The 26048-nt window shown below is 27.9% G+C and overlaps 1 protein-coding gene across 1 annotated transcript in view; it reads right to left on the reverse strand.

Moving 5' to 3' along the window:
• Positions 1-9220: 9220 nt before the first annotated feature.
• LOC107444126 (nonsense-mediated mRNA decay factor SMG8) overlaps positions 9221-26048 on the reverse strand; it is a gene marked incomplete at its 5' end in the record, with an annotated part of 35581 nt that continues 18753 nt past the window's right edge. Inside the window, 5 exon segments of the mRNA XM_071184569.1 lie at positions 9221-11188; positions 14596-14722; positions 15145-15324; positions 16874-16932; positions 20650-20771. Coding sequence (XP_071040670.1) covers positions 14611-14722; positions 15145-15324; positions 16874-16932; positions 20650-20771 — 473 coding nt within the window.

Genomic DNA, 26048 nt, shown 5'->3' on the forward strand with positions numbered 1-26048 from the left:
TTTTTATATAAAAAGAAGAAAAAAGTAGATAAAAAATCGCTTGCAACGGATGACAGTGATAAGGTGCAGTTTTCATTGGTTGTTTTTTTCTTTCTCTTTTCTTTTTTTAATGATTAAATTACATCTGAACGAATCGTTTGAATTAAGCGCACTGCAACAGTGGGAGAAGAATTTACTACATAAAACTAAAACTTCACGAAAAAAAAAGTGATTTAATTATCGTTGTTGGTAAAATTTGTGTAAGTGCTTTATAGTTTTAGTATGAAATTACGGATTTATTGAGATGTTTTAATCCTTTTTCTTTCTTTTAAAAAAATATTAATTAAAAAAAAATGTTCAGTTCGATGTGAAATGATTATCGTTATTGGTAAAATTCATGTAAGTGCTTTATAATTTTACTATAAGATTACGGATTTATTGAGATCTTTTAATCCTTTTTTTTTTTAAAAAAAAAGGTTAATTAAAAGGTACATTTGAAAAAAGTTTAGTTTGATGTGAAATGATTATCGTTGTTGGTAAAACTCATGTAAATGCTTTATAATTTTAGTATGAGGTTACGGATTCATTGAAATGTTTAATTTTTTTTTTTTTTTGTCAATGCAGTTTTTTTTTATGTAAGATTTTCCACCTTAGTTATTTGAAAAAATTGTACGTAATGCAGCGGTTTCCAAAAGATGTTTCCTGGAATTTCAGTGTCCCGTTAAAGGTACACAGGCGTTCTTAAGATTTCTTTTTTTTTAAAACCAGTTATAACTATATTTATATCCAATGAATAATTTATTCCATATTTCGAATATTTATTTATAAATATGCAATTGCCAATGAAAAAAGAAATCGCAAAGTAAAAATAATATATTCTTTTCATTGCAATTAACTGAATAAATAATGGAAAAAAATTCGTCAGTTTTTATGATTTTTTAAAATAAAATTTGAAAAATTTGATTGAAAATTTTTCAAATTTAAAATTTGATTAAAAATTTTATTTTAAAATAAAATAACCCAATAAAAGAAAAAACCTTTATGCTCCCCTGATGTCTCAACATAGTTCTTGTTCGAAAACCACAATTCAGATTTTTTAAATTTATTTTCAGCTAACGCGAGAGGAATTTAAAAGGCCACTCCAGACCAGTGAATCTCACTAACTAACATGAAGTCTAATTTTAACAATATTGATTAAACGATGAAAATATTTAAATCTTCAAATAAAATATTTCAAAAACAATTAGTAGTCTATTTTTTTTTCAATTTGAATATTCACAACTGCTCCTAGATTTCAATTAAAAGTCCACCCAAAGAATGCTAAGGAATCCGTAGCCTTAAAAAATGAAGAACCACTTTTCTATGGAATAAGCAAGCTATCCTTTTTTATTTTATAAATTTATTTGTTCATAATTTGTTCGTGAGTTCCATAACAATGGATAGCTGTTAGAATGATTTTTTTCTCTTCCTCTTTTGCGTTTTATGTAATTTCGAATCAATAATAATTATAAATAAATATAAAGGAAAAAAATATATTTATTAATTACTGTTTACTATTTCTAATAATTATTTACTATTTTCTCTTATTCAATGCAATAATGATCTTTTTTTCGATTCGTACTATTAGTTTACTATCTCGCTATATGTTGTTCAAATTATTAAATGGAATTTTCGGATTGGTTAAGCGTTAGTCATCGTTTCAAATTTTATTATAAGCGATTCAGTTTTTTCACATATTTTAAAGATAACAACAGTGATAATTTATAACCTAAGGGCTTTTTAAACAAAAAATAGTTTGTTGCGCACATTTAAGTATTTAATTATTTTATATCCGCTGCGTCAAAAAAAAATAAATAAATAAAGAGAGAACATTACGTGTTAGCACGTGTGGTCCACGTCATCAAATTTTTACTTTTATAGTTGTCTGATACCACGCGCCTTTTTTTTTAAATTTCCTACTATCAGTTCGCACTCTTCCTATATATATTTATCATGTTGAAATTTTAAATCTCTCTATTCTAAAAAAAAGTTTTTGCAGTTAATTTTGTCCCCTGAAAAACTTTTTAACTACGTGATGAAAATCTAAGATTAAGGAATCAATTCATTCAGAATCTTTCAGGGAAGACATTTAGGGCATTCAAATCTTTTACATAATTTTAAATTTTTATTTNCTCCACGTCATCAAATTTTTACTTTTATTGTTGTCTGATACCACGCGCCTTTTTTTTTCTTCTTCTTTCAATTCCGACTATTAGTCTCCCTATATATATATTTATATATCTTGTTCAAATTTTCAATGGTTAATAAAATATTTCCTAATCATAAAATCAAATTCAAACACATTTTTTAAACTTTTAGTGAATGACCCTTGATGCTAATGTACTTTTTTCAAATATAAATTCATTAATTATATTCAATTAATTAATTATAGATTAGATTTAGAATTAAATTCAGAGAAAAAAATCTTAATTATTTAATAATAAGTAATTGATATAAAATGTTACTTTGTTTACCTAAGTAGTAATTGACTTAACTTTTTTTTTTCTATATGTACTTGTTTTTAAATTATTAGGCAGAGAAGTTGTTGCACATCTTAAACAGAAGTATTATTTACATCACTGGGACAAACTTAGTTTCTTAACCTCCTCTTAGCAATCAGACCTAAGCAGCCTTTACAGGTTCACTTTAAGTTTTAAATAATGTAAGAACTGAATTCATTAATTAAATTTTACATCGAATAAAATTTTGCAACTTTCGATTTTTAATTAAACCGACTTACATTACTAATGCAGTTTCTATAAGACTTCGATTTTTTTAATTAACACATCAGGCAATTCAAAGCCATTTTTCATTTACGGTATCGCCAGTTTGTTAAAAATAATTTTAAAAAATAAACTTAAGTGCAAAGTAAACTACGATAATAATAGATAAACTGTTCCATTTTTAGGTAAATTAGAAGGGAAAAAAAAGAAAACTTTAAGTTGGGAGCTGAGGGTAATTAAAAGAGAAAAACATTTTATTCCGGAATTCATTCTAAATTATATTTCATGAATTAGCGTCCTTCTAATGCTGTGCCTGGGGACAGATGCCTCCCGTTAGCTATGCCATTTATTATGCATTATTACTTGACAAAAAGCATTATTACTTGACGAACGCCAAAATTAGAATAAAACACTGGATTAGATCCAAATTGAAATAAAGTAGAAGATAATCTAGAATGTAACAATTTGAAATGCAATTTTTTACGAACATAATAAGATTTTTATTTTTCGTATTGTTATCTCCCGTGAACTGTTCGGTGCATTTATTTCAAATTCTAGTCAACTTTAAATTAAATTAAGCTAATGGAAAAAAATATGGGATGTTTTTCGTCCACTTTGTGTAATGCAAAATTTTTAAAACAAATGCCTTTTTAAAGCTGCTGCTTTCTAATGAGATTCTTATCAAACTATATTTGGCTTAGAACAGAATAGAAATTAGCTTTTTTAATGGCTTTTTAACTTTTTTTTTTGTCTAAAATTTTATTAAACTGAAACATGTCAAATACTAAGCACATTTATAATAATAATATCAATCATCGATGGGCTATTGGAATTCAGAAATGAATGACGTTAATGCCGCAATCGGCTATACTGCTCCAAACACAAACGTCATTACGTACTCTAGGGGAAACTGATCATACGGTGTTGTAAGCTGAGGAGAAAAGATCACTTGGAAATTCCAGAGTAGTGAAACTCGTGTTTATGTATAAAGAAACAAATCCCACCCCAAAGGGTATAATATCGGGGATACGTAGCAATTTTCTTTTTGTATTACGTATGCATGCTTTTTTTAACAAAAACATTTCTCTGAGTTTTATACCTTTATCCTATTGTTGATTCATATTTTACCAAATGTATAATTTTTTAGATAATTTTTTTTAAATAAAATAATTTTAAAAAAAATCACAGCTATTAGTTTCGCAGAATAATTAGCAAAAGATAATCAGAAATTGTATCCCAAGAACTATGCACACAGCCATCACGAAACTTTAAGGAGTCTGAGACTGAGACAAAGAAAATATTTCGATTACATAAATTCTCTTTCTTTTGGTAACCCTTAAGCTAAATTTAGAGAAATAAGTTTCTGTGATTTTAGTCACTGAAATAAATAAAGAAACAATAACTTGTGCCATTTTTCTATCCCGATTTAATTATAATAAACGATTAAATTAGCACTTATTTGAGGAATTGTCGAAAATTTTTATTTATTTAAATTTTATGTATAGGTTAAATTTTTTATCAATGATACATCAAGCGAGTGGTCTTTATAAATGAGAAATTTTGCTTTTACACGTTCTGGCTAAAATGTTTCAAATAATCAACTAAAATGTTTTAAATATATCTTATTTTCTACTTTTAAAATAAGAGCCGTGATGGAGCAGGGGACGGAGCGTTCGCCTTTCAGTTAGGTTAATCGGGTTCGAATCCCAGCGATGGTTGGCCAATATGAATAAATCCCGCACCCGGCTCGCTCTGAGCACAGTGCTGAAGTAAAAAATATCCTTAATGCTAAACGGATCATGGTTTTGAGACTCCTTCCAGTCAAACTAACAGTGGGAGGGTTCCGTGGTCTTCCTCACCATGTAACGCAAATGTGTATTAGTTCCATCAAGAAGTCCTCTACGAAGGCAAATTTTCTCCCATAACTTGATCCAGTAGGTTCTTTGTCTTCTGGAGAGGGTCGGCAGTTTAACAACGGTGAATATAATTAAAAAATAGTGTCGTAACTTTTTGATGGAAAAAATTATGCTGCTACATTCTTTTTCGCAGTACAATATTTCCGTACGAGTTTTTCCTTACCATCTAACGCAAATGCGAGTTAGTTCCATCAAGAAATTTTCCACAAAGGCAAATTTTTCCCAATATTTGATACAGGCGTTCCCTTGTCTTCTGGATCAGGTTCTAAATTACACGGCTATGGANCTGAGCATAGTGCTGAAGTAAAAAATATCCTTAATGCTAGACTGATCATGGTTTTGAGACTCCTCCCAGTCAAGCTAACCGTGGGAGGGTTCCGTGGTCTTCCTCACCATTTAACGCAAATGTGTATTAGTTCCATCAAGAAGTCCTCCACGAAGGCAAATTTTCTCCCATACCTTGATCCAGTAGGTTCCTTGTCTTCTGGAGAGGGTTCTAAGCTACGAAGTTGAACATTAGTAGTCGTAAACACAAAAATATGGGTCGGCAGTTCAACAACGGTGAATATAATTAAAAAATAGTGTCGTAACTTTTTGATGGAAAAAATTATGCTGCTACATTCTTTTTCGTAGTACAATATTCCCGTACGGGTTTTTCCTCACCATCTAACGCAAATGCGAGTTAGTTCCATCAAAAAATTCTCCACAAAGGCAAATTTTTCCCAATATTTGATACAGGCGTTCCCTTGTCTTCTGGATCAGGTTCTAAATTACACGGCTATGGAGTTGAACATAAGTAGTCATAAATCCAAAAATGGGTCGGCTGTTTAACAACAGTTATAATTCTAAAATATTGAATTCGATTAAAGGAACGTTTTAGAAATGTGTATGACAGCACCTTTTTTCAGAATAATCCCTGTCTAAATTATCATCGAATGTAATTGTAATAGTAAAGAAAGTTTAAAAAATTTAAATTATAAAAAAAAAGATTAAAAAGAAAAAAAAGATTTAAAAAAAAAATTAGTTTTGTGAATATTACTGCTGTTTGAAATCCCCTATGGAGTCCTAGAAATGTTCTGGCGGACCCTTACAATCCTCGGGGAGAAAAGAATATAATAATTACCATAGAATCTCATGGTTTAGTGACTGAAATATTTGTGTGTAAATATTTAGTGTCCGCATGTTATTATTATACTCTTATTTTTGTTTCATACAGTATATTTGAAAACGATTGAATTGCCTATCTACGTACTTGATTAAAAAAAAACTTGCATTGTAAGTAATTTAATAATAAACTATATTCAAATAGCTTTTCATCGTAAACATTTATTCATAAGCTAAACTTTCAAGCTTGCAATATAATTCCCCTTTATTGAACAATTTTTAACTTAAAGTAGTTCCAATTAGAGCGATTAGACGCAGTCGGAAACAAAACTTAAAGGATAATTAAAATGTTGTCTAAAATAATATTAAAGTAATATTAACAAATAAAGTTTTTTTTCTTTTAAAGATTTTGATCTTCAGTATAAAACATCCTCAAGTGATAGAATATTTTATGCATGTTTTATAACTCAAACATTAAAAAAAAAAAAAATCAATTTTCAGGAAGATTACGAAATTATAATGATAAAAAAATTATGATTCAAATAATTAAAGTTACTGGGGTGAAATTGGTATGATACAAAATATAAAATTAAGTTATGTCGGGGGGGGGGAAGTTGTTCTAAAAAGGTATTTCAAATCTTAAACTTTCTTTCCAGTTATTTTTCTAATGATTTCCTAGATGGCAGCACTAGAAATGATTTCATTTGAAAAAATCTTGAAAATAATTTGATTACAGATGGCAGTCCAAGTAGTTCTGGAAAGAAAAAGTGTTCTCGAGGCTTCCTCGAAGCAGTGTTGCCAGAACTTAAGATTAAAAAGTAGCAAATGAGAGCTCCAAAAGTAGCTGATTCGAACATTTTGTAGCCCAAAAAACTATGTTACATATATATATATATATATTATTGCTGGCACAAATGTTGTATCATATAATTTTAATTTATTATATTCATTTAATCTTCTTTTCTCTAATATTACTTTTGGATAAATTTTATTCGTGAGTTTTAAAAATAAATTTGAATGACAAAACATTCTCATTATAGTGATAGAAAGTCAGTGCGCCAATTTTGTTGAGATGGAATATCAGGTGAGGTTAGAAGTTGTATGGTATACTGGACCAAATGAAGATAGTGATGAAAACAGAAGAGGAAACTTGAACCGGACCATATTTAATAAAAAGCTTTTATTTAATATATTTGCAGAGCTCGAGATACAAAATATATTAATCCATGATAATGTTCAGAGTTAAATAAATTTTGCATAGTAATATTAATAAGGACAGGCCATGGCAGGGGCCCCCCATCAGGGGGGAAGGTGGGCGCACGATGCGCCCACTTAAAGCTTGGGGGGGGGAATTTNGTTCGTTTTAAAAGCTTAAGTCTTTGACTTATTTTAAATATAATTCTATTAATAAAAATAAGTAATCAAAGATATTTTTTAAAGATGGGAAATAAATATGTAATGCCAATTGTGGCATCACACTCATCATCTCCTTACCGCACAAAACAAGTACACAGCCTCTGAGCATACTCCTGCCGCCACCAGGGGTGCGATATCGCCCCCTTTGAAAAACTATGTTCTAGACCAGGGATATCCAACTGGCGGCCCAGGGGCCGCATCCGGCCCGCGAAGCCTTCTTTTGTGGCCCGCGAACGAAAATATATTAGTTGTTATTTTTTTGCGGACAATTTTCATAAAAAATCTATATGAGTTTAAAATACTTTTCTCGTTTATAAAAACCTAATCTCTTCGTTTCTGTGAAATTTAACATACCAGCGGTGCAAAAAAATTTATTTCTTAGTTTTTGCATCCAAAAAAATATTTAATTCAAATACAAAAATAATCATGTATGTTGCTCTTTTTCATTTCAATTTTTTGTATTTTGTGAATATAATTTAGCATGTGCGCATCAGAAATTTACTCGAAGAAATTCTTCGATTTAACTTTTTGAAACCACTCATTTTGGACGAAAATATTTACGCACACATTTGTACATTTAAAATGTAAATATCTATTCACTGATGGTTGCAGCAGACAAGCCTCAATTTTCTTATTGAATATTTTGTGTGCTACTATGTAAGTTTTATTACCAAACTTTTTAAAGTTTTATATCTTAACAATTAGATATCTGTTGCACATTAATTGTTTAATACATTGGTGCACATTACAGTTATTGTAGCCCAAATTTTTATTATTTATTTAATATTTTCTTAAATATTATTAATAACAATTAAATATTTTTAAAAATCTTCTTATTTTAATTTGTAACTCAATACTTTTGTTTGTACACCTTGATAAAAATCGGACAGTAATATTTAATGTCCCTTCAAACATAAAAGAGTCCTACATAAAATTTTGATAAAGTTGCAGCCCGCCATTTGATTTGTGTTTTTAATTGTGGCCCCCGGCCTCATGTAACTTGGAAACCCCTGTTCTAGACTCTGCGCAGCATAACAAATCAAAAATCCAAAACTGAAGCTGATTCGTTTTCAGGAAGAAAAAAAAATTATTTTTCAAAGTAGAAAGAAACTGCAAACTTTTCAGAATCATTTTATAATAGGAAAGGAAATTTTTTTTAAAAAAAGTATTATTATTAATTAAGTATTTCTGTAAGAAAGTAGCGCATTTTTATGATTTATAGCGTTTGAAAAATAATGAGTAGCCCAAAAAGTAGCGGGTAGCTCAAATTCGATTTTGAGTAGCGGGAACTTTTAAAAGTAGCACAATCCGCTACTTGTAGCCCAATCTGGCAACACTGATACAGAGCATAATAATGAGAAAATATATATATATATATATACTATATATATATGAGAGATTTGAGATAATATATATGATATAATAATGATAAATAAAATAACGGAGATTTTACTAGCGGTATTTCTTAGGCAAAGAGCAAAGTTTTGATGCAGTATGCATAATCATGTAAGTCAAAAAAAAAAACCTTTGGAAATAATATAAGGACTTACATTTAGCAAAGTAAAAAATATGAATATAAATCTTAATGCAAAGAGGATTTTTTTAAACCATTATTTATAATTACTTAAGCTATAAACATTCAACATACTCGCAGCAGTTTTCGCAATAGCACCATCTGTTTAAGAATTAGAGAAGTATTTTTGCCATCAGTAGATATTTTATAGGCAAATTTTTTTTTAAAAATTTCTTTACAAATACGGAGACATTTGAGAATATTCGGGTAAACAAGAGATAGTCATAAAATACAGGAGTCTTCATTAAAAAACAGGAGACTTGGCTATTGATTTTAAAGAAAGTGAAACAAGTTTCTGCTTAAAATATTGTATTCAGTCAAGAATTAATGTATTTCTTGGAAATCCTGAAAAACCAATAAATGCATTTATGAGCACAGCATTTTATTATTATTTTGTAATAATTGATTGTATCATTATTTTTTATTTGTGTCAAAAGAATTTAGAAAAAAGAAGAAAAAAAAAAAAGAAATTTTCTTAAGTCCAAAATATTTATTACACACTTTTAGCTACAAATGCTTTATTCTGTATCAATAAGAATAAGACATTATATTGTACAGAAATCAAATATTACACAACTCAAAGATAATAAAGGAAAAAAAAAATTTTTTTTAGAAGTTGTTGGCAACAGTCAATCCAGTACAATTAAAAGTATTGCTTCAGAGAATGAAAGAACTGAGAAGTATTTATCTATACAAAAAAACAACTTTTTATTCATTATTTTTAACTTCATTAAATAAAAGATAAAGTAAGGCATTTCACAGGAGTTATTTTGCAGATACATAATTTTTTTTAAAAAATTAAATCAGTGGTTCCCTACCTTTTTGTCCCCCCCCCCCAATGTTGAATGCCCTCCATCTAAATATTGACTGCCACTTATCGCTCTTTTCTATCTATCTCTCGCTTTCTTTTTTTTCATTTTTTTTTCTTGCTCAAAAAAACTTTAAGCAGTAATAAAACCAAACTGAAAAAAAAAAAAGTAAACAAAAAATGTAATTTTCTTAAAAGTTTTTTTTAAATTATTTTTTCAAATGAACAGATATTTGAAGGAAATTAATCAAAACCGGAATACATATTTTTTCTTCAATTAAAATCTGGAAGAATTGAAAGTGTTGACAATTAAAATTTGAAAACTCTATTGTTCATCCTTAAGACTTTCTTCTACTTTCAGTTAAAGAATGAATGTTCGCCAGAAGTTCACTTTCAAGCAAATGTTCAACCATTTTTTTTTGTTGTTTTGTTCAGAGAGGATCTGTAAGACAGATTTTTGTTTAACCATAAATATGACTAAAAAATTATTTTAAAAAAACTATTCATTTTTTTTAAATTTATTATTTTTTAATTTTGTAATTCCTTGTCTAATCATATGGTTTTGTATATATTTTAATTTCAATATACGCTAGCTTTTTATTATTGTTTTAATTTATTTTATTTTCAATACTCATCACCCCATTGAAAGTAGAAATCGTCTAATTCACCCCCAGTTTGGGAACCACTGAATTAAATATAAACTGTTGCAGGGTTGTCACTCAAATCTGGAAAAAAAATTTTCCTGTGTTTTCCCTGTACATATTATACACAATATATTAAAAGGAAACAACAATTACTGTGCTCTTGTGTGAGCTATATTAAAATTTTAATTTTAATATTGGGCTAACTATACTTATTAGTTTTAATTTCTGAAAAAGCAGCTGAACATACTTAAATAATACTCTAGAAAATTAAATAGTTTAGTATAGCTGAAATATCATGGTTAAATATCCCATAAAATACGCTTTGCGTGGTCACCATTTTTTAAAAGACAAAAATAAGAAACAAAATTCCCTGCATTTTCCCATTTTGTAAAGAGAAAAAAAAATCTAAATTTCCTGTTATTTTAAGTGATTTTTAAATTTCCTGTATTTTCCAGGTTTTCCCTGCGGACTGGCAACCCTGTTAAAATTCCCTGTATTTTCAAGGTTTTCTGTATTCTCCCTGTCGAGTGGCAACTCTGTATTGCCTTTTATTTTTCTAGAAATGAAAGAGAAAAAAAAATTCTAGAAATAGATACAGAAAAAATTAAGAGCATGGAATATTTTTTGAATCAACTCAAGACGCTTGACTCAGTAGCAAAGATAATAGAAAGAAAGAAAAATTAGTAGTAAACCTGTTTTACATACAAACAAAAATGTCAAATAAAAATAAATATTTACAAAGAACAGCTCATAGAATCCAAGTTGTTTGCTTTACAAATGCATTTTTTTTTTTAAAAAAAAGATTAAATCTTTTTCTCAATTCCAAACAAATTTTAGCTGATTTTTCTCTCTGAATTTTCACTATGTGGAGATTTTTTTTCCCTCTCCTAAAGCACACTGACTGGGGAGGAGGTGAGAATCTCATTTCCGGATGACCTCTTGACCATGACCTCTTGAAAAAGAGCAGGGGATAACTGGTAGAACAGCTTTAAAGAAATAAATTTAAAAATTAATAATAAAATAGAAAAAGAAAAGAAATCTAATCTAAGCACAACTATAGTCTGTCTATGGTAAAAACTCTCTAATTTTAAATATCTGACTTTTTTAAATTTTGATTTTTCAGGAATATAAAGTACGTTTTTGAATCTGATTTAGTAACTCAAAATATATTGTCTGCATTAATTAGCATATTTGTTGTGATTGAGTTCTATTACGTGAAGGACCGATCATTAGATCAAAAGTTATTCAGGGTGGTCCATATTTTGTTTTTCACACTGTACTTTATTTTGTGGAGGATATAAAAAAGCATTGATCACTTAAATCACAAATATTTGATAATTTCTTAGCATTTATTAAATCACTGTCGAGAAAAGCACAGAGTTTGAGAGTTAAAGGAACGAATTCGTAAAAAGTGCTTTAGAATAAAAAACTTTTTCGTGTCAACATGAATTAAAACTTTTTAATGTCTCCCCATATTTAACCAAGCCAATTTTTTATTCAAAATCAATTTGAATATTGGTGAAAATTGTGTTCGCCAGTTAAGTTTGTTCTCTAAAGGTAGTGACTACAATTGTAATAAAGTACTTGCAATTAACTACAAAGAAAACGCAGTTTTTCCGACCACTGGATAAATGATAAATATTTTTGGTGCTGCAAAGAAAATTTTCATTTTTTTAGCAAAATTTACAAAAATTATAAAACTTAATATTTTAAAATTTAATTCATTTTAAATGTAGCTGTAAATTTCATGTTGCATTTCATTTAAATGACCAAATACTTTTATGTACTGAGTACAAAATATCGGATAGATTGGTACAAACCCATTTCTAGAATAAAGCAATAAGTTATATAAGAACAGTACCAGTAACGAAATTTTCTGGAACAATTACCTATTTATAAAGGGTGTTTGCTGAAAAAGTTGAAACTATTTGATTGGTTTATATGATTCAGAGCATATTCTACTGTCTCCAGTTTTTAGAATGATGCAACTAGTTGCAAAATTTGATGAAACAATGACTTAAATATTTGTACATTACTAAAGAAAATATTTTTAAAACTAATGTTTCTTTCCCACTTTTCATGCAAACATTCATACACATATTTTTTAAACACTAGTTTATATTTCTAAGAAATTCAGTTTAAGGATATTTTGTCAGGTAAGAATCTGGGAAAAAAAGAGTAAAAGCTTAAATTCCAAGCAAGTTAATACAGTACAGAACCCGCTATCCGGAAATCAGAAAACCGCAAAACCAAAAAACCGGAACACGAGATTTGATAAATTTTCCCGCTATTTTTTAAAAAAAAATTTTCTCATAAGATTTTTGGATTTTCCTTTCTTTTTTGAAAGATGTTTACCCTAGCATCATTTTGGAAATAATCATTAGTGTATTACTTCGTTTTTTCAAGCTTATTTCCAAATATTTTTCTTTAAGTTTAGTTTAACAATAAAAAAAACGACTTTTTGTAGCGATTCAGAAAACCGGAAAAAATCAGTTATCCGGAATAGTGATGGTCCCGATCGTTCCGGATAATTGGTTCCCTACAGTAAGACAAAGAAAAAAACCTCAAGAATTAACATTTAAACTTCTGTATGATTAATTAATAAATTTAATCTAGTATTTAAAAGAGTATGTGACTATGTGCAAGATAAAAATATTTTTAAAAAATTGTTCAGGTAAAATTAATTATATTAGTATTGAGCAATTGGTAAAATAAAGGTAAAAAAATCTTTCATTTAATACAACAAATCATTTTTATAAATAATATGGTCAGAAGTTGCTTGGTTTAAAAACACAATGTGCACTTTTCGTTTTAAAAAATCCAAATTTTTATAAAAATAGTGATTTATGAATGCTTGTCAATAAATTCCTCATTTGTAATAACAATTGTAACAGCTGAACATAAATTAGAAAAATATTTTATAAGCTGTTATTCTGTTATGAAAGAGAATTTAACATCATGTATGTACACAAGAATGTTTACAGTATATCTACTTGAAATTGTGGAGCATTAAACTCCGTGGCCCCCCCTAGAATACTTTTTATATACAAGACCTCATATCTAGATATGTATGGACTAGAAAGTGGAATATATATGTAAGGGTCAAAATTTCTTAACAAAAATTTTGTAAAATCAGGCATGTATGGTATAACTGTATTTTTATGAATAAAAACTTAGGAACTATTAGTTCTATCAACTTGGGTCTGGTTCCAATCGTTGGTTTCCTTGAAAACTTTAGGGGAAAAAGTTTTTTTCCACTAAAATAAAAAAAAAAAAGTCAAATTGATTCCTTACAAAGAACATAACCTCAAATAAACTGTCTTACACAAATATAAATTGGAGTAGAGAAATTAAATTTAACAGGGTGCGTAGCCAAATCTTTCAACAAAAAATAAGCCCCTTTTAAGTACTTTTCAAGTGCTCAGAAAATATTTTCAAGTACTATATACATCAACAAAATGCAAAATAATTTTTAAAGACTTTATATAATCATGATAAAATAACTAGTCTCTGACAAAGAGCTCTTTTCTTAATTATATTAGCCATTATAAAAAGATGAAGAGCTTTTTAGGTTTGACATCAGAGGGCGCAAAATGAAGCCTGAAATGGAGAATATCTTGCAAAACTCAGCAGAGTTGCACATGAGAAGGCAATAGTCTCAGGCAATATCTCAGTAGACGCACGTGTGGATTCACAACATAAAACATGTAAAATGATTGGCGCTTGCATACGCTATGGAACAACGGTAAGCCAAAATAGATTGTAGTTGAATGAACTGTGAAAACATTGAATAGAACAATGTGAAAGCTTGAAGAAAAAAAATTTCATTTTCGAAAAGGAAAAATTAAGTACTTTTTAAAAACACCCAATGAAAAAAAAATACCTTTAAGATCTTTTTAAAAACACTACACAGCATGTTACATACTTAAATAATTTTTTTTTCTTTCTTAATGGCCGGCACTTGGCCCTATTTCCCATTAGAAAAGCTACTCTCTAATTAATACTTAGTGGGCACTTGTGGTTAAGCCATGGTGGTGGAGTAGCCACGCCCACGTCATACAACCACTAACCTATTTATAGAGCATGCCAAATTCACACAGAGGAAAGGACATAGAGTACACAGAGAGAAAAATTTGCATCAATGCCTGTAGCAGGATTCGAACCAACATCCACTGGCCCCATAATTCAGTACAGTAACCACTAGATCAGTGATTGGTTCTATATTTACTTAAGTAATTTTGTCTGTTTTTATACCAAAAGTATTTAACTAAAACATTTCTTTTGAAAGTTTCTAGTCCTAAACTCAATTTCTAAAAAAAAAAAAACAATTGAGAAAATTCCCACAAATAAGCTTGAAAATGAATTTCATGGTGAGAGAAGAGAAAAAATATACCTTCTTTTTTTTTGTTCATCGATTAGATTGATGCTCAGCAATGTTATATGTTCCTTTTAAAAGCTTGCATGTAGAGACAGGCTCTCTGGGTGGAAGATAGGGACCATGATCTCCTTCATACACAAATCTTTGATTCAAATGTTAAGGAAATCATATAATTACAGCACAAATGAAATGATAGCATAAATGTGCTCATTTTCAATGAATTATTTAGCAAAATTAGGCAGAAAGATAGCATAGTTAGAATCAGAAATTAATTTCTATACATTATTTCATGCCTCCGTGTTCATTTTCTCATTTCAAAATTACCAGTTCTTTGGTAATCAAAGACTAATATTATTAACTTTTTTAGGGATTTTATTTGCTTAAAAATAGAGTTCAAAGATTTTTTGTTTAATAGTGAAATTAATGCTGCATATTTGGATACAAAATGGTGTCATTGCATTTTTCTCCAAGTCAATTCTAGTTTTACTGCTACAGTCAATCTTATTCATATTGAAAAGATCATATAGCCAAACATTCTTTAAAGAATATAGCAAAAAAGGATACGGCAAGCGTAGGACCCAATAAGCTGACTGTGTCAGTTTCAGTGGTTCATTAATTGTAGGAAAAAATATTGGGCAAGCCTCTGAGGCTGGCTGAACTTTCGGATGTAACGTCACGTGAACAGGAGCTTTTGGAGTGACTACGTGAATTCGCATCAACTGGGCCATTTGAGGTTTGGAAGATCTACAAGAATGGAAATAAAAAACAATAGTATACATAATAGTATATGTAAAAGTACAATAGCATATATATGGAGCCGGGATTGCCTGGTTGGTCGGGCACTGGACCAATGTCCAAGCCAGCCAAAGTCTCCTTGTGTAGTAAATGGTGACTGATGCATGTTAAATCTGTTGAGTCACTAAGTCCTCCACGTTCCCGTAACCAATCATATCTCTGGAGGTACTGATCTAGGAGTTTCCTTGCAAAAATTTTCATTCGATATTTTATGTAGTTATTACTATTTATTTTCACATTGTTGTTAAAATCCTATATCTTTAATACGATATTTTTTTATTACAACTGAATCTCAAAATGAAAACACGCACATTAATAACATCTTTTTCAAGAGTCCGATTTGAGTGATTTTGCCATTGATTTTTTTTTGTTAGTTACTGCTACTGATATCACTATTTTTTTTTTAATGTGATGATTTATAAAAGCGAAAAAGGAAGTAATTAGCATGCTTAGTTAGAAGTTATTATAACTGAATATCAAAATGAAAACACACATTAGTAACACCTTTTTCAAGAGTTTGATTCAAGTGATTTTGCCGTTGATCATTTTTTTTTCTTTTTAGAAGTTAGTGCTTCTCATTTTACGATTTTTTTTTATTGTGATGCTTTACAAAATGCGAAAAAGGAAACAATTAGTGTGTTTTCACCCTACAAAATGTGAGGATATCGGCAAAAATATTACATATTCAAATTTAAAAATTTTTTTTAACCAAAAGTTTTTTTCTTTTTGAAGTTTTATTTTTTTGTTGTTTTTTGTTACTTTAAATTAAGCATGTATATTTGCTATTTTTAAAAGTATCTTGCAGAAAGATATTAGTATTAGAGAGGTATGTCACAGAAAGCACGAAAAATTCTGCCACAGGGGGACGCAGCACTGTTGAGTGGTGGTACACTGTGATTTTTCTGAAAAGATTAATTTTTGACTTCGAAAAATATTCGACATAACAAGATTTTGACANGGAATAGCGATGGTCCCGATCGTTCCGGATAATCGGTTCCCTACTGTATATATATATATATATGCTTAAACACAATAAATATATGCATAAATTTTAATTAAATAAAAATTATGATAAATAAAGGACATATTAAACAAAGAAGGTTATACAAAATCAAACTAAAAATTACTGGATTCTTCCATGGCAGATTTCATCACAATTTAAAAGGAATATATTAATGTTAAGTGAGAAACAAAATGAAATTGATTTATTATAAACAAGTTTATTTATGCAAAAAAAAAGATAAATAAATAAATGAAAATAAAAATAAATTAAACATAAAAAGCAAAAAATAAAAGAAGAAATTTTTTTCACCCACTAGTGGTTTTCTTAAAACATTGAGTTCACATGACATGATTATTTATGTTATTTTAATTGTTTAGGTAACTTAAATTTTTATTTAGTTTATACAACACTTTTTAAACTAAATAAGAAAGAGAGGTGAGAACAGTATCAACAAGATTATTAACAATCTAAAAAGCATTTTTAAAAAAAACTTACCTGCACGGGCAAGGGAAATAAAGTGGCATGTCAGAACTTGTAATTTTAGATGCATTATCCTAAAAATGCGAACAGATAAATAAAAAAAACTAAATTTTAAAAAAAATCTAAAACTATATACAATATGAGAGTAAAAATTTCAGATTTATTGATATAACTTTTAAAAAGCTACCAGGTTAAAAAGTAAGACTCATACTTTTAATTTTCAAGCAATAAAATAAAATGCAGTTTTTTTTCTCCTTTTTTAAAAATATTAATTAAAAAATTTATTGATATTTCTTGTTACAGTTTTCAAAACCGACAACAATAAATATTGATATTTCAAATACTTAAAATATAATCAAATTCCTTAAGTTTCCTTTTGTGTGAAAGCAATAACGTAAAAACATATATTTTATGCATTTAAACATACATTTTATGCACATAAACATACATTTCTGCAGCAAAGATATTTATAACGAAAACACGAAAATATGAGCCTTTGCATTATATAGAATTTTGTGCTATTTTTATCACTTTACATATTATTAAACTTGCATATTAAACATCCCAATGTACATAAGGAACAGATCAATAATGTTTTAAAACAATTTTTATTATTAATACTTTAAACAAAGTACAAAATAAACACTTAAATATTCATTATTTTTAGAAAAACAAATTTAAATTAGCAAGTACTTTTGAACTAACAAACAACAAATGTATTATTATTGCTGCAAGAAAGAGTACACAACAGTAAAGATCTTAATAACGAAAACACGAAAATATGAGTCTTTGCACTTTACGTCTGTTAAGTATGAGCCTTTTACTTTAGAATTTTACTTTGCGTATCATTAAACTTGCATATTAAACATCCCAATGTACATAAGGAGCAGATCAATAATTATGTTTTAAAATAATTTTCATTATTAATACTTTAAACAAAGTAAAAAAAAAACACTTAAATATTCATTACTATCACAAATTAAATTATCAAGTACATTTGAACTAACAATCAACAAATTTACTATCATAGCTGCCCAGGGAGTTAGGAAAAAATCCAGTATATTTCACAAAATATTACTTTTATGATAATTGTTGCATAATGTACAAAATATTTTACACATAGGGAATTTTAGAGATTTTTTAGTCATCAAAAAAGAAAAACTGCAATATTTTGCAGTTATGATTGGTATTAAATATACTTGAAATGCCATGTATTACGCTTACTCATGATTTTAAATAGTAATGGGCATTTAATTCATCGAAGAAAGTTAAAAGATTTTTTATTTAATTTAAAAAGAGAGTTGTGAATAAAAATAAACTAAACATTTTTGAACAAAAAAGTTTTAAATTTATTTCAATAAATGAAACTTGCTTCATGACGTACTAGTAATACTACTTATTTCTATAATCAAGAAAGCAATAATCTGTGCAAAATTTTTATTTCAACAGGGACTTTTTAAAATGTACGAAAACCAGGAGAATTTTATTTAAACTAGTAGAACATGGGAAAATGTCAAAATTCAGTAGAGTTCATATTTGTCATGTATCAATAGCTATGTAAAGTAGTGAACCCATTATCCGTAACGATCGGGACCATCACAATTCCGGATAACTGATTTTTCCGGTTTTCTGAATCGCTACAAAATGCCGTTTTTTTTAATGTTTATAAAACGAAACTAAAAAATTATTTTGAAATAGTCTTAGAAATAATAAAAAATGATAAATAATAATACACTTAAGTTTAAATAAGGAAAGAAATTATGAAATAAAAATTATATAAAGGCTTATATATGTTTAACATTAACAACATATATAAGCTATTTGTGCTTATGTGAGATTTGTCTACAAACGGCTTTTGATCTGTCCTCTTAATCAGTTCTTTCGTCAACTCGATATGCTGTACGCTCTAAATAACAAAATGGGCTCAAAATCTTGCAGGAGAATTAATTTCCGGTTCCGAATTTCATTCCGGTTATCTGATTTCCGGATAAGAGGTTCTGCACTCTATAATTATTTGTTTGCTCTTGAGATCATTAAGTTAATGTGGTTCATGGTTGGAGAATTGTGTTCTATAGAATTGAGTCAGATAAATATTCTACTATAATAAAGAACTTTACGCTGAAACTTTATAGGAAATTCAAGATGTAATAGATCAAACCAAATATTTCTCTTCCCACAAACCACATAAGATGTAATGGATATGAGAAAAGAAACAGTTTGCAAATCAGAAAAAGCAATAATGTGATAATAAAAATGTATTGAATCTTGTTATTGAATAAAGATTTTACTTACATGAACCGCCTCCCTGATTATCCCAAGTTTACTCGGATATATTGCAAATATTTAACATCTGGAGAAAACTCGGGCTTAGCAGAATTTGTCAGTACATTTTGTTTTATCATGTTTTTACTCAGTCGGAAGCAAAAAACATATTCTGCTGTGATTGGAAGCTGGCCAAGTTTAATTTGGGAGTTTTGCTGTTGGATGGCACACGTGTTTTGTGCAATTGTATATACAGTGAAACCTGCCAAGTTGACCACCCTTGTAAATTGGACACCTGCATAAGTTGACCTCAATTATCAAGAACGGAATTTTTCCTATATTATATAAAGAAGCAAAACTTTTGTAACTTGACCACCAGTCTATCTTGTATGTTGACCACTGAAATAAGTCAATTTCGTCTAGGAGTATTATGAAATTCTATTCTAAAACCCTCATAAGTTGGCCAGGAAAAAAAAATTTCAGAAAATTTTCTGGCATTTTGCAATGTATGTTAAAATTTCACTTGTTTGGTGAAATAGTGCAAAAAGCTAATTTAAACCCTTTTGTGAATTGACCATCTGGGGAAACTGTAGGGGGTCAGCTTTTGACCATTTCTTCCATTCAAAACATTGGGCTGATGCAAAGAAGTCTAAACAACAGAGCCAAACAACAATGAGGGATTATTTTTGTAACAAATAGGTTTGTAAGTGTAGTAATAACAGAATAAATTTTAAAGTGTTCAAATAATTTTGTTTTGTTAAAGTTTTCAAATTACACATCTTCGTGTTCTGATATTTTAAGAAATTATTTTTATTAAACACTTCACATGCATAACTAACAGAATAANGAAAACAGGTGTGTTAGTTGAAAAGTTGCTCTTCCAGTTGCAATAGTGAGCAAATAGGCTTATATGTGTAGTAATAACAGAATAAATTTTGAAGTGTTAAAATAATTTTGTTTTGTTAAAGTTTTCAATGTTTTCGTGTTCTGATATTTTAAGAAATTATTTTTATTAAACACTTCACATGCATAACTAATGAAATAATTTTTTTAAAAAAGTTAGTTAAATATTAGAATATAGGAAACGAAAAAGTAAACAATGACCCACTCCCTCTATAAGTCGCCCACTTGTCTAAGTTGATCACTAAAACAATGCACCACTAGTGGTCAACTTAAGCAAGTTTTACTGTACGATGATTGCTGAATTTATACAGCAATAAGAGTATAAAAAAAAAAAATTGCATAACCCTTCACTGACGTTTGAAAAGTATCACTTTGTGTTGTTCCTTGTTTTAAGAACTATCATACAAAGACTCATATTTCACTCAGTTTCTTTTGCCCAACTCGTGATAGTAAATTGATTTTAAATTAAATGCTTCTTACACATGAAAAAAAAATTCAAATTTCAACCTGAAACTTGTACATTATGTTTTGTTTCAATTCCTTAAATTTATTAATAAAAAGAATATGTTGAATTTTGGCATTTTTTTCTCAAAATGATTGGTAAGGGAATTGATTAATGTACTTACTTTAACGTGACCAGTGCTTGTGATTCTGAGCACCCTATCTGGAGCCGAGCACATAAAACGATGACCCCTGTAACATTCGTATTCTACACCAATGAATATCTTCACGTTGAACTGGGGACCATCTACAAAATATCACCATTATGAAAATAGTATAACAAAGCAGGAAGATTTAACAAGCTTCTTGATAAATATACTGCTTCACTCTCATAAAAACAGCATACATTATGTTAAAAAGCATTCTGATGGAGCTAGAATAAATATAATTGCAGTTCTATCGACATTAAGTATATGTGACGGTCAATCTATATGAAATAGAAAAGCATTAAATGTAAATGTTGTTCAATCTACATTGAATATAAATGGTGTTTAATCTATATTAAATATAAATTTAGTTCAGTCTGTAGTTGCATATGTTGTATATCTGATAAATTCTGTTGAAAAGAATTTTGATGGAGCTAGGATAAGTATAAATGTTGCTCTATCTACATGAAATAAAAATATAGTTTAATCAGTGTTAAATATTAATGTTCTTCAATCTGCATTAAATATAAATGATGTTCAATCTACATTAAATATAAATGTAGTGAATTCTACATTTATATGATTGTGTTAAAGCCATCAAAAGTATACTTTCATAATTTTTTTTTTTTTACATCCCTTTAAAACTTTCAATTTAGCAGAGAACATTGGTTTATCTTTTATCTGAAAATACAAACATATCAATTAATTGATATTAAAAATATTTAAACTAAGTATGCAAGATTTAAAAAATATTAAATCTTGCTAATAAAAATTACAATAAACACTATCATAAAATCGGTAAAAACACTTGAAGCTTTTTAAAATAAGATATTGAATCAGTTTTGTATTTAGTTTGATAAAACCACAATAGCAGTATTTCCCTTTTTTTCCAGTAAAATTACATTTTTACTTTTGAAATTAGAAATGCCAGAAAAAAGGAAAAATTTCCTGGATTTATAAATAAGTTTCATTCTATAATTAGGGTCATCTCCTTTTTAGGTATTTCAATGATTTAATTTTATTTTTAACTCCACAATCTGTCTCGTAAAATTACTGAATGACTTTTTAATAACAATTAATTTCAATTTCTAGTATTCATAATACATGAAAAGGATTATATTTTTTAGTTATAATATTTTTTATGCAAATTGAAGAAATTTAATAATTTCTGAGTCAGATACTATGACATAAAAATTAAGCCTTAATTTGTTAACAGCTATACTTAGTTGAGATCATGAGCTGGAATATTTTTTTTCCAGTTACGACAAATTGCTTTTTCAAAATGCTGATCAATTGAATACAGGACGAAAATATTGAACAAATTTGATGAAATAGCTTGTCATTTAAAAGAAGAAAAAAAAGGTTTTAAATATGGTTTTGCTTAATTTCTTCCGTTGAGATACATTGTTCCGGTCTCATAAGGTTTTGAGGGTTTGAAAAGAAAAGGTTTTTTTTTGTTGTTAAAACCATTTAAAACAAAAACAAAATGTGAAATAATATTTTAAGTCCTTAATTGAAACTAACTAAACCATCCAAAAGTATCTTGGAGTATTTCATTTAACTATTACTTAATCATATTACTTTTATTCGATAAACTTTTCTAAATAGAATATTATCGAAGAGAATATTACTTTCCAATAAGCAATTCAAAAATATAATTTTTTGTTCTTTAAATTTGCTAACAGAATAATAAATAAAAGAACTGAATATTGAAGAGATATTTTGCCCCTGCTTGTGTGTATTATAAAAATATCATATTTTAGAATTATTNATTGAAAAGAATATTACTTTTCAATAAGCAATTCAAAAATATAATTTTTTGTTCTTTAAATTTGCTAACATAATAATAAATAAAGGAACTGAATATTGAAGAGATATTTTGCCCTTGCTTGTGTGTATTATAAAAATATCATATTTCAGAATTATTTAATTACTGTCATTTGTTTACTGTATGCCTATATATCATATTATTAGGTTCATCTATATATCTATATATCATATAAATCTTTCTTGTTTTTTTTTCTTATTTGTTTGAAACAATACAAATTTTAACGTAAAATTAAAGCAATATTAAACTTTTTATATCAAGTAATTAAAATTCCATATAAAGTAGGGTAATTCCACTAATACTGATGTTATATTTGTAGACTTGAAATGCATATAACTTAATTAAAAATCCTAAAATACTTCAACTTCCGCAAATGTTTTTAAAAAATAAAAACTGTTTGTTATGGACGATCAAATATCAAATGTTTTTCACATATATTCAAGAGATAATGACATTTTTGAAGACATTCAAGTTTTAAACATTGTGACTCTTAATAATTAAGAAAAAACACAAATAAATTAGCTACTGGCTTAACATTTGGTGTTACTGACATAACACTCTCTGATTTTACATCATAAATTAGCTTTTACAAAATGGAAACCAATAAAAGATTACAAAAAGTATGACTAATAATTAAGAATAAATAGTTAATGATTTTATGAACATATTTGATAAGTAAGAGAGAATTTTATTAATAAATTTTTGAGTAAAACCAATACTTTTTGTGCACTTTTTTTTCTTCAAAATATATGATTATATAAAGATTTATTAAGCAAAAAGTTAGTTTTTTTTTAACCATGTTTGCGATTTAAGTAAGAAATAAATAATGCTCATATTCTGATTTTTACGTAAGAAATTTACAATGCAGCAGTGAACTTTGTTATAGAGAAAAAATTTTTCTTTTGATCTGTGATAGGCTAGTACTTTTTTTTATTTGATTTTTTCTTTCATTTTAAAAATGTTGTGCCACACCATCAGAAAAATATCTACACACTGAAGATCAAGAAGTTTTTTCAATTCCCTAAATNCTGTTACAATTGACCATAAATGGATTCAGCCCAAGGACAGAATTTAAAAACAGAAGCTAATATCCTAATCCCTTTTTCCACCTCCACCAGAATCTTTCCTAAATTGCACAGTCCCATAGCGGTCAAAGGTTTCTGCATTCGTTTAGCAAACCGTGGGAGAATTTTATGTGGTATTCTAGTTTGACAGAGCTGTAATGGAGCAAATTTTGATGCAGACAAAGTATTGTTAAGTTAATGATATTTCAACTGTTTAGCGATACATTTCCGTCTAAAAAAGTGGGTATAATGGATGAAATAATTTAAATTAAGAAAATTAGTAAATAATTTAAATTAGTGAAATTAAAAAAATTATCAAAGAAAAAATTTCCAGCTTTTCTTTAAAATTCCCTGATTTTTCCAGGTTTTTATCCAAATTTCACTGATATTTCCAGGTTTTTTCCAGTATAAAAAAATTCCCTGATAATTCCAGGTTTTCAAGGTTTTCCAGGTGGGTGGCCACCCTGCTCTAATTTTACATCATAAATCAGCTTTTACAAAATGGAAAATAATAAAAGATTACAAAAAGTATGACTAATAATTAAGAATAAATAGTTAACATATATGATAAATAAGAGAACATATTTGATAAATAAGAGATAATTTTATTAATAAAATTTTGAGTAAAACCAATACTTTTTGTGCACTTTTTCTTCTAAAATATATTATTATATAAAGATTTATTAAGCAAGAAGTTAGTTTTTTTAACCATGTTTGCGATATAAGTAAGAAATAAATAATGCTCATATTCTGATTGTTACGTAAGAAATTTACAATGCAGCAGTGAACTTTGTTATAGAGAAAAATTAGAAAAGTTTTTCTTTTGATCTGTGATAGGCTAGTACTTTTTTTTTTATTTGATTTTTCCTTTCATTTCAAAAATGTTGTGCCACACCATCAGAAAAATATCTACACACTGAAGATCAAGAAGTTTTTTCAATTCCCTAAATCTGGGGTGCACAACCTTTTTGAGTGAAGGGCCACATGCGCAGCAGATTGACTAATGAAGGGCCACATGCCAAAGGGAACACCCAAAGTATTTAGACAAACATATATTCATAACAATTTTAGGTAGTAATTGTTATAAAAACATTATTTTAACCACTAAATTCTTTTTCTAAGTTAACCTTGTAATATCTTAGCATAAAATTAAATACTTTTAAATGTTTAAAGTTAAAAACTTCTAAACTAAGAAAAAACTGAGCCTTCTAAGAAAAAACAGAATCAGTTAATCAGAAGAAAATTTAGATAAATTGAAATAATTAAAAAGCTATGGGAAAATACATGTTTTTTAAAAGTCATATTACATAATATATAAGTTCATTTTAACATAAATTTTAACTTTAAAAAATTTTTTCATAGAAATAAATTTAAAAAAAATGTTCTAATTATTAAAATAAATACAAGTTAAATACTTTGATTTAAAGAAAGTTTATAGGGTTAAAAATGATAAAAATTGAAACAAAACCCCATCTGCGGAAAATAAGATATAGCATTTAGAAGGGGAATATACTTAAACTTTAAAACATTTATTTTAAATTAATGATAGGAAGCAGGGGCAGAGAGAGGGAAGAAAGAAAGAAAGCATTAATCTTGAGTAAGCTATTTTCGTTAATAATAAAAAACTATTAAGATACTTGTTTAAAATTTTTTATGGCGAATATTTTTTTAACATGACACTTTCTATTTACAATTAATACACATATGCATAAACAATTAGTAACATTTACATTACTTAACGAAACTTATTTTGATTATATTTTTTACTGTTAAAATTTAATGATATACAAATCATTTCCCAGCGTACAATCATGAATGATATGAAATGGTGGAAGTATAGCATAAGAAAATGGTTAAAAAATTTTCTTAATGGTTATCCTGTAATTTGCAAAATTTTTAAATATTGGGATAATTTTATTCACTTGATCATGTGATTCACTTGATCATGCTTTTTCGAGCCATTAAATGAATTTGTTAAAAGACTGCTCCGTAAATTCGAACAGGCCAAGTTTATTCTGGAAAACAGTCTTATGACAGAAGCTGTTGTTGTGGGTAGTATTAAATTAGGGCAAAAAACTTAATCACTTTTGGAATTTGTCCTAGATGGTGTTCTTCATTTCCATATTTTAAAATCACGTGAATACAAATAGCGATGTGTTATTTTATAATTGCCTAAATACTAATTGTTATGTGTGCTTTTTAAATTGTGCAAATATAAAACGCAATGTGTGATTTTCAAATTGCGTGAATACGAATTGAGATGTACAATTTTAAATTGCGAAAAGACTACTCACAGCGCATGATTTTTAAAATGTGTGAATATGAATCGCGATATATGGTTTTTAAATCGCGTGAATATGAATCGCGATGGATGATTTTTAAATCTCGTTATTTTTAATACGAAATGCGCTGCGCAATTTTAAGATCGCGTAAATACGAATTACGATGTGTGAATTTTAAATTACGCGAAGAATTAAAACGTATGA

The sequence above is a fragment of the Parasteatoda tepidariorum genome, chromosome 8, assembly GCF_043381705.1.
Source record: "Parasteatoda tepidariorum isolate YZ-2023 chromosome 8, CAS_Ptep_4.0, whole genome shotgun sequence".
Taxonomy (NCBI): Eukaryota; Metazoa; Arthropoda; class Arachnida; order Araneae; family Theridiidae; genus Parasteatoda; species Parasteatoda tepidariorum.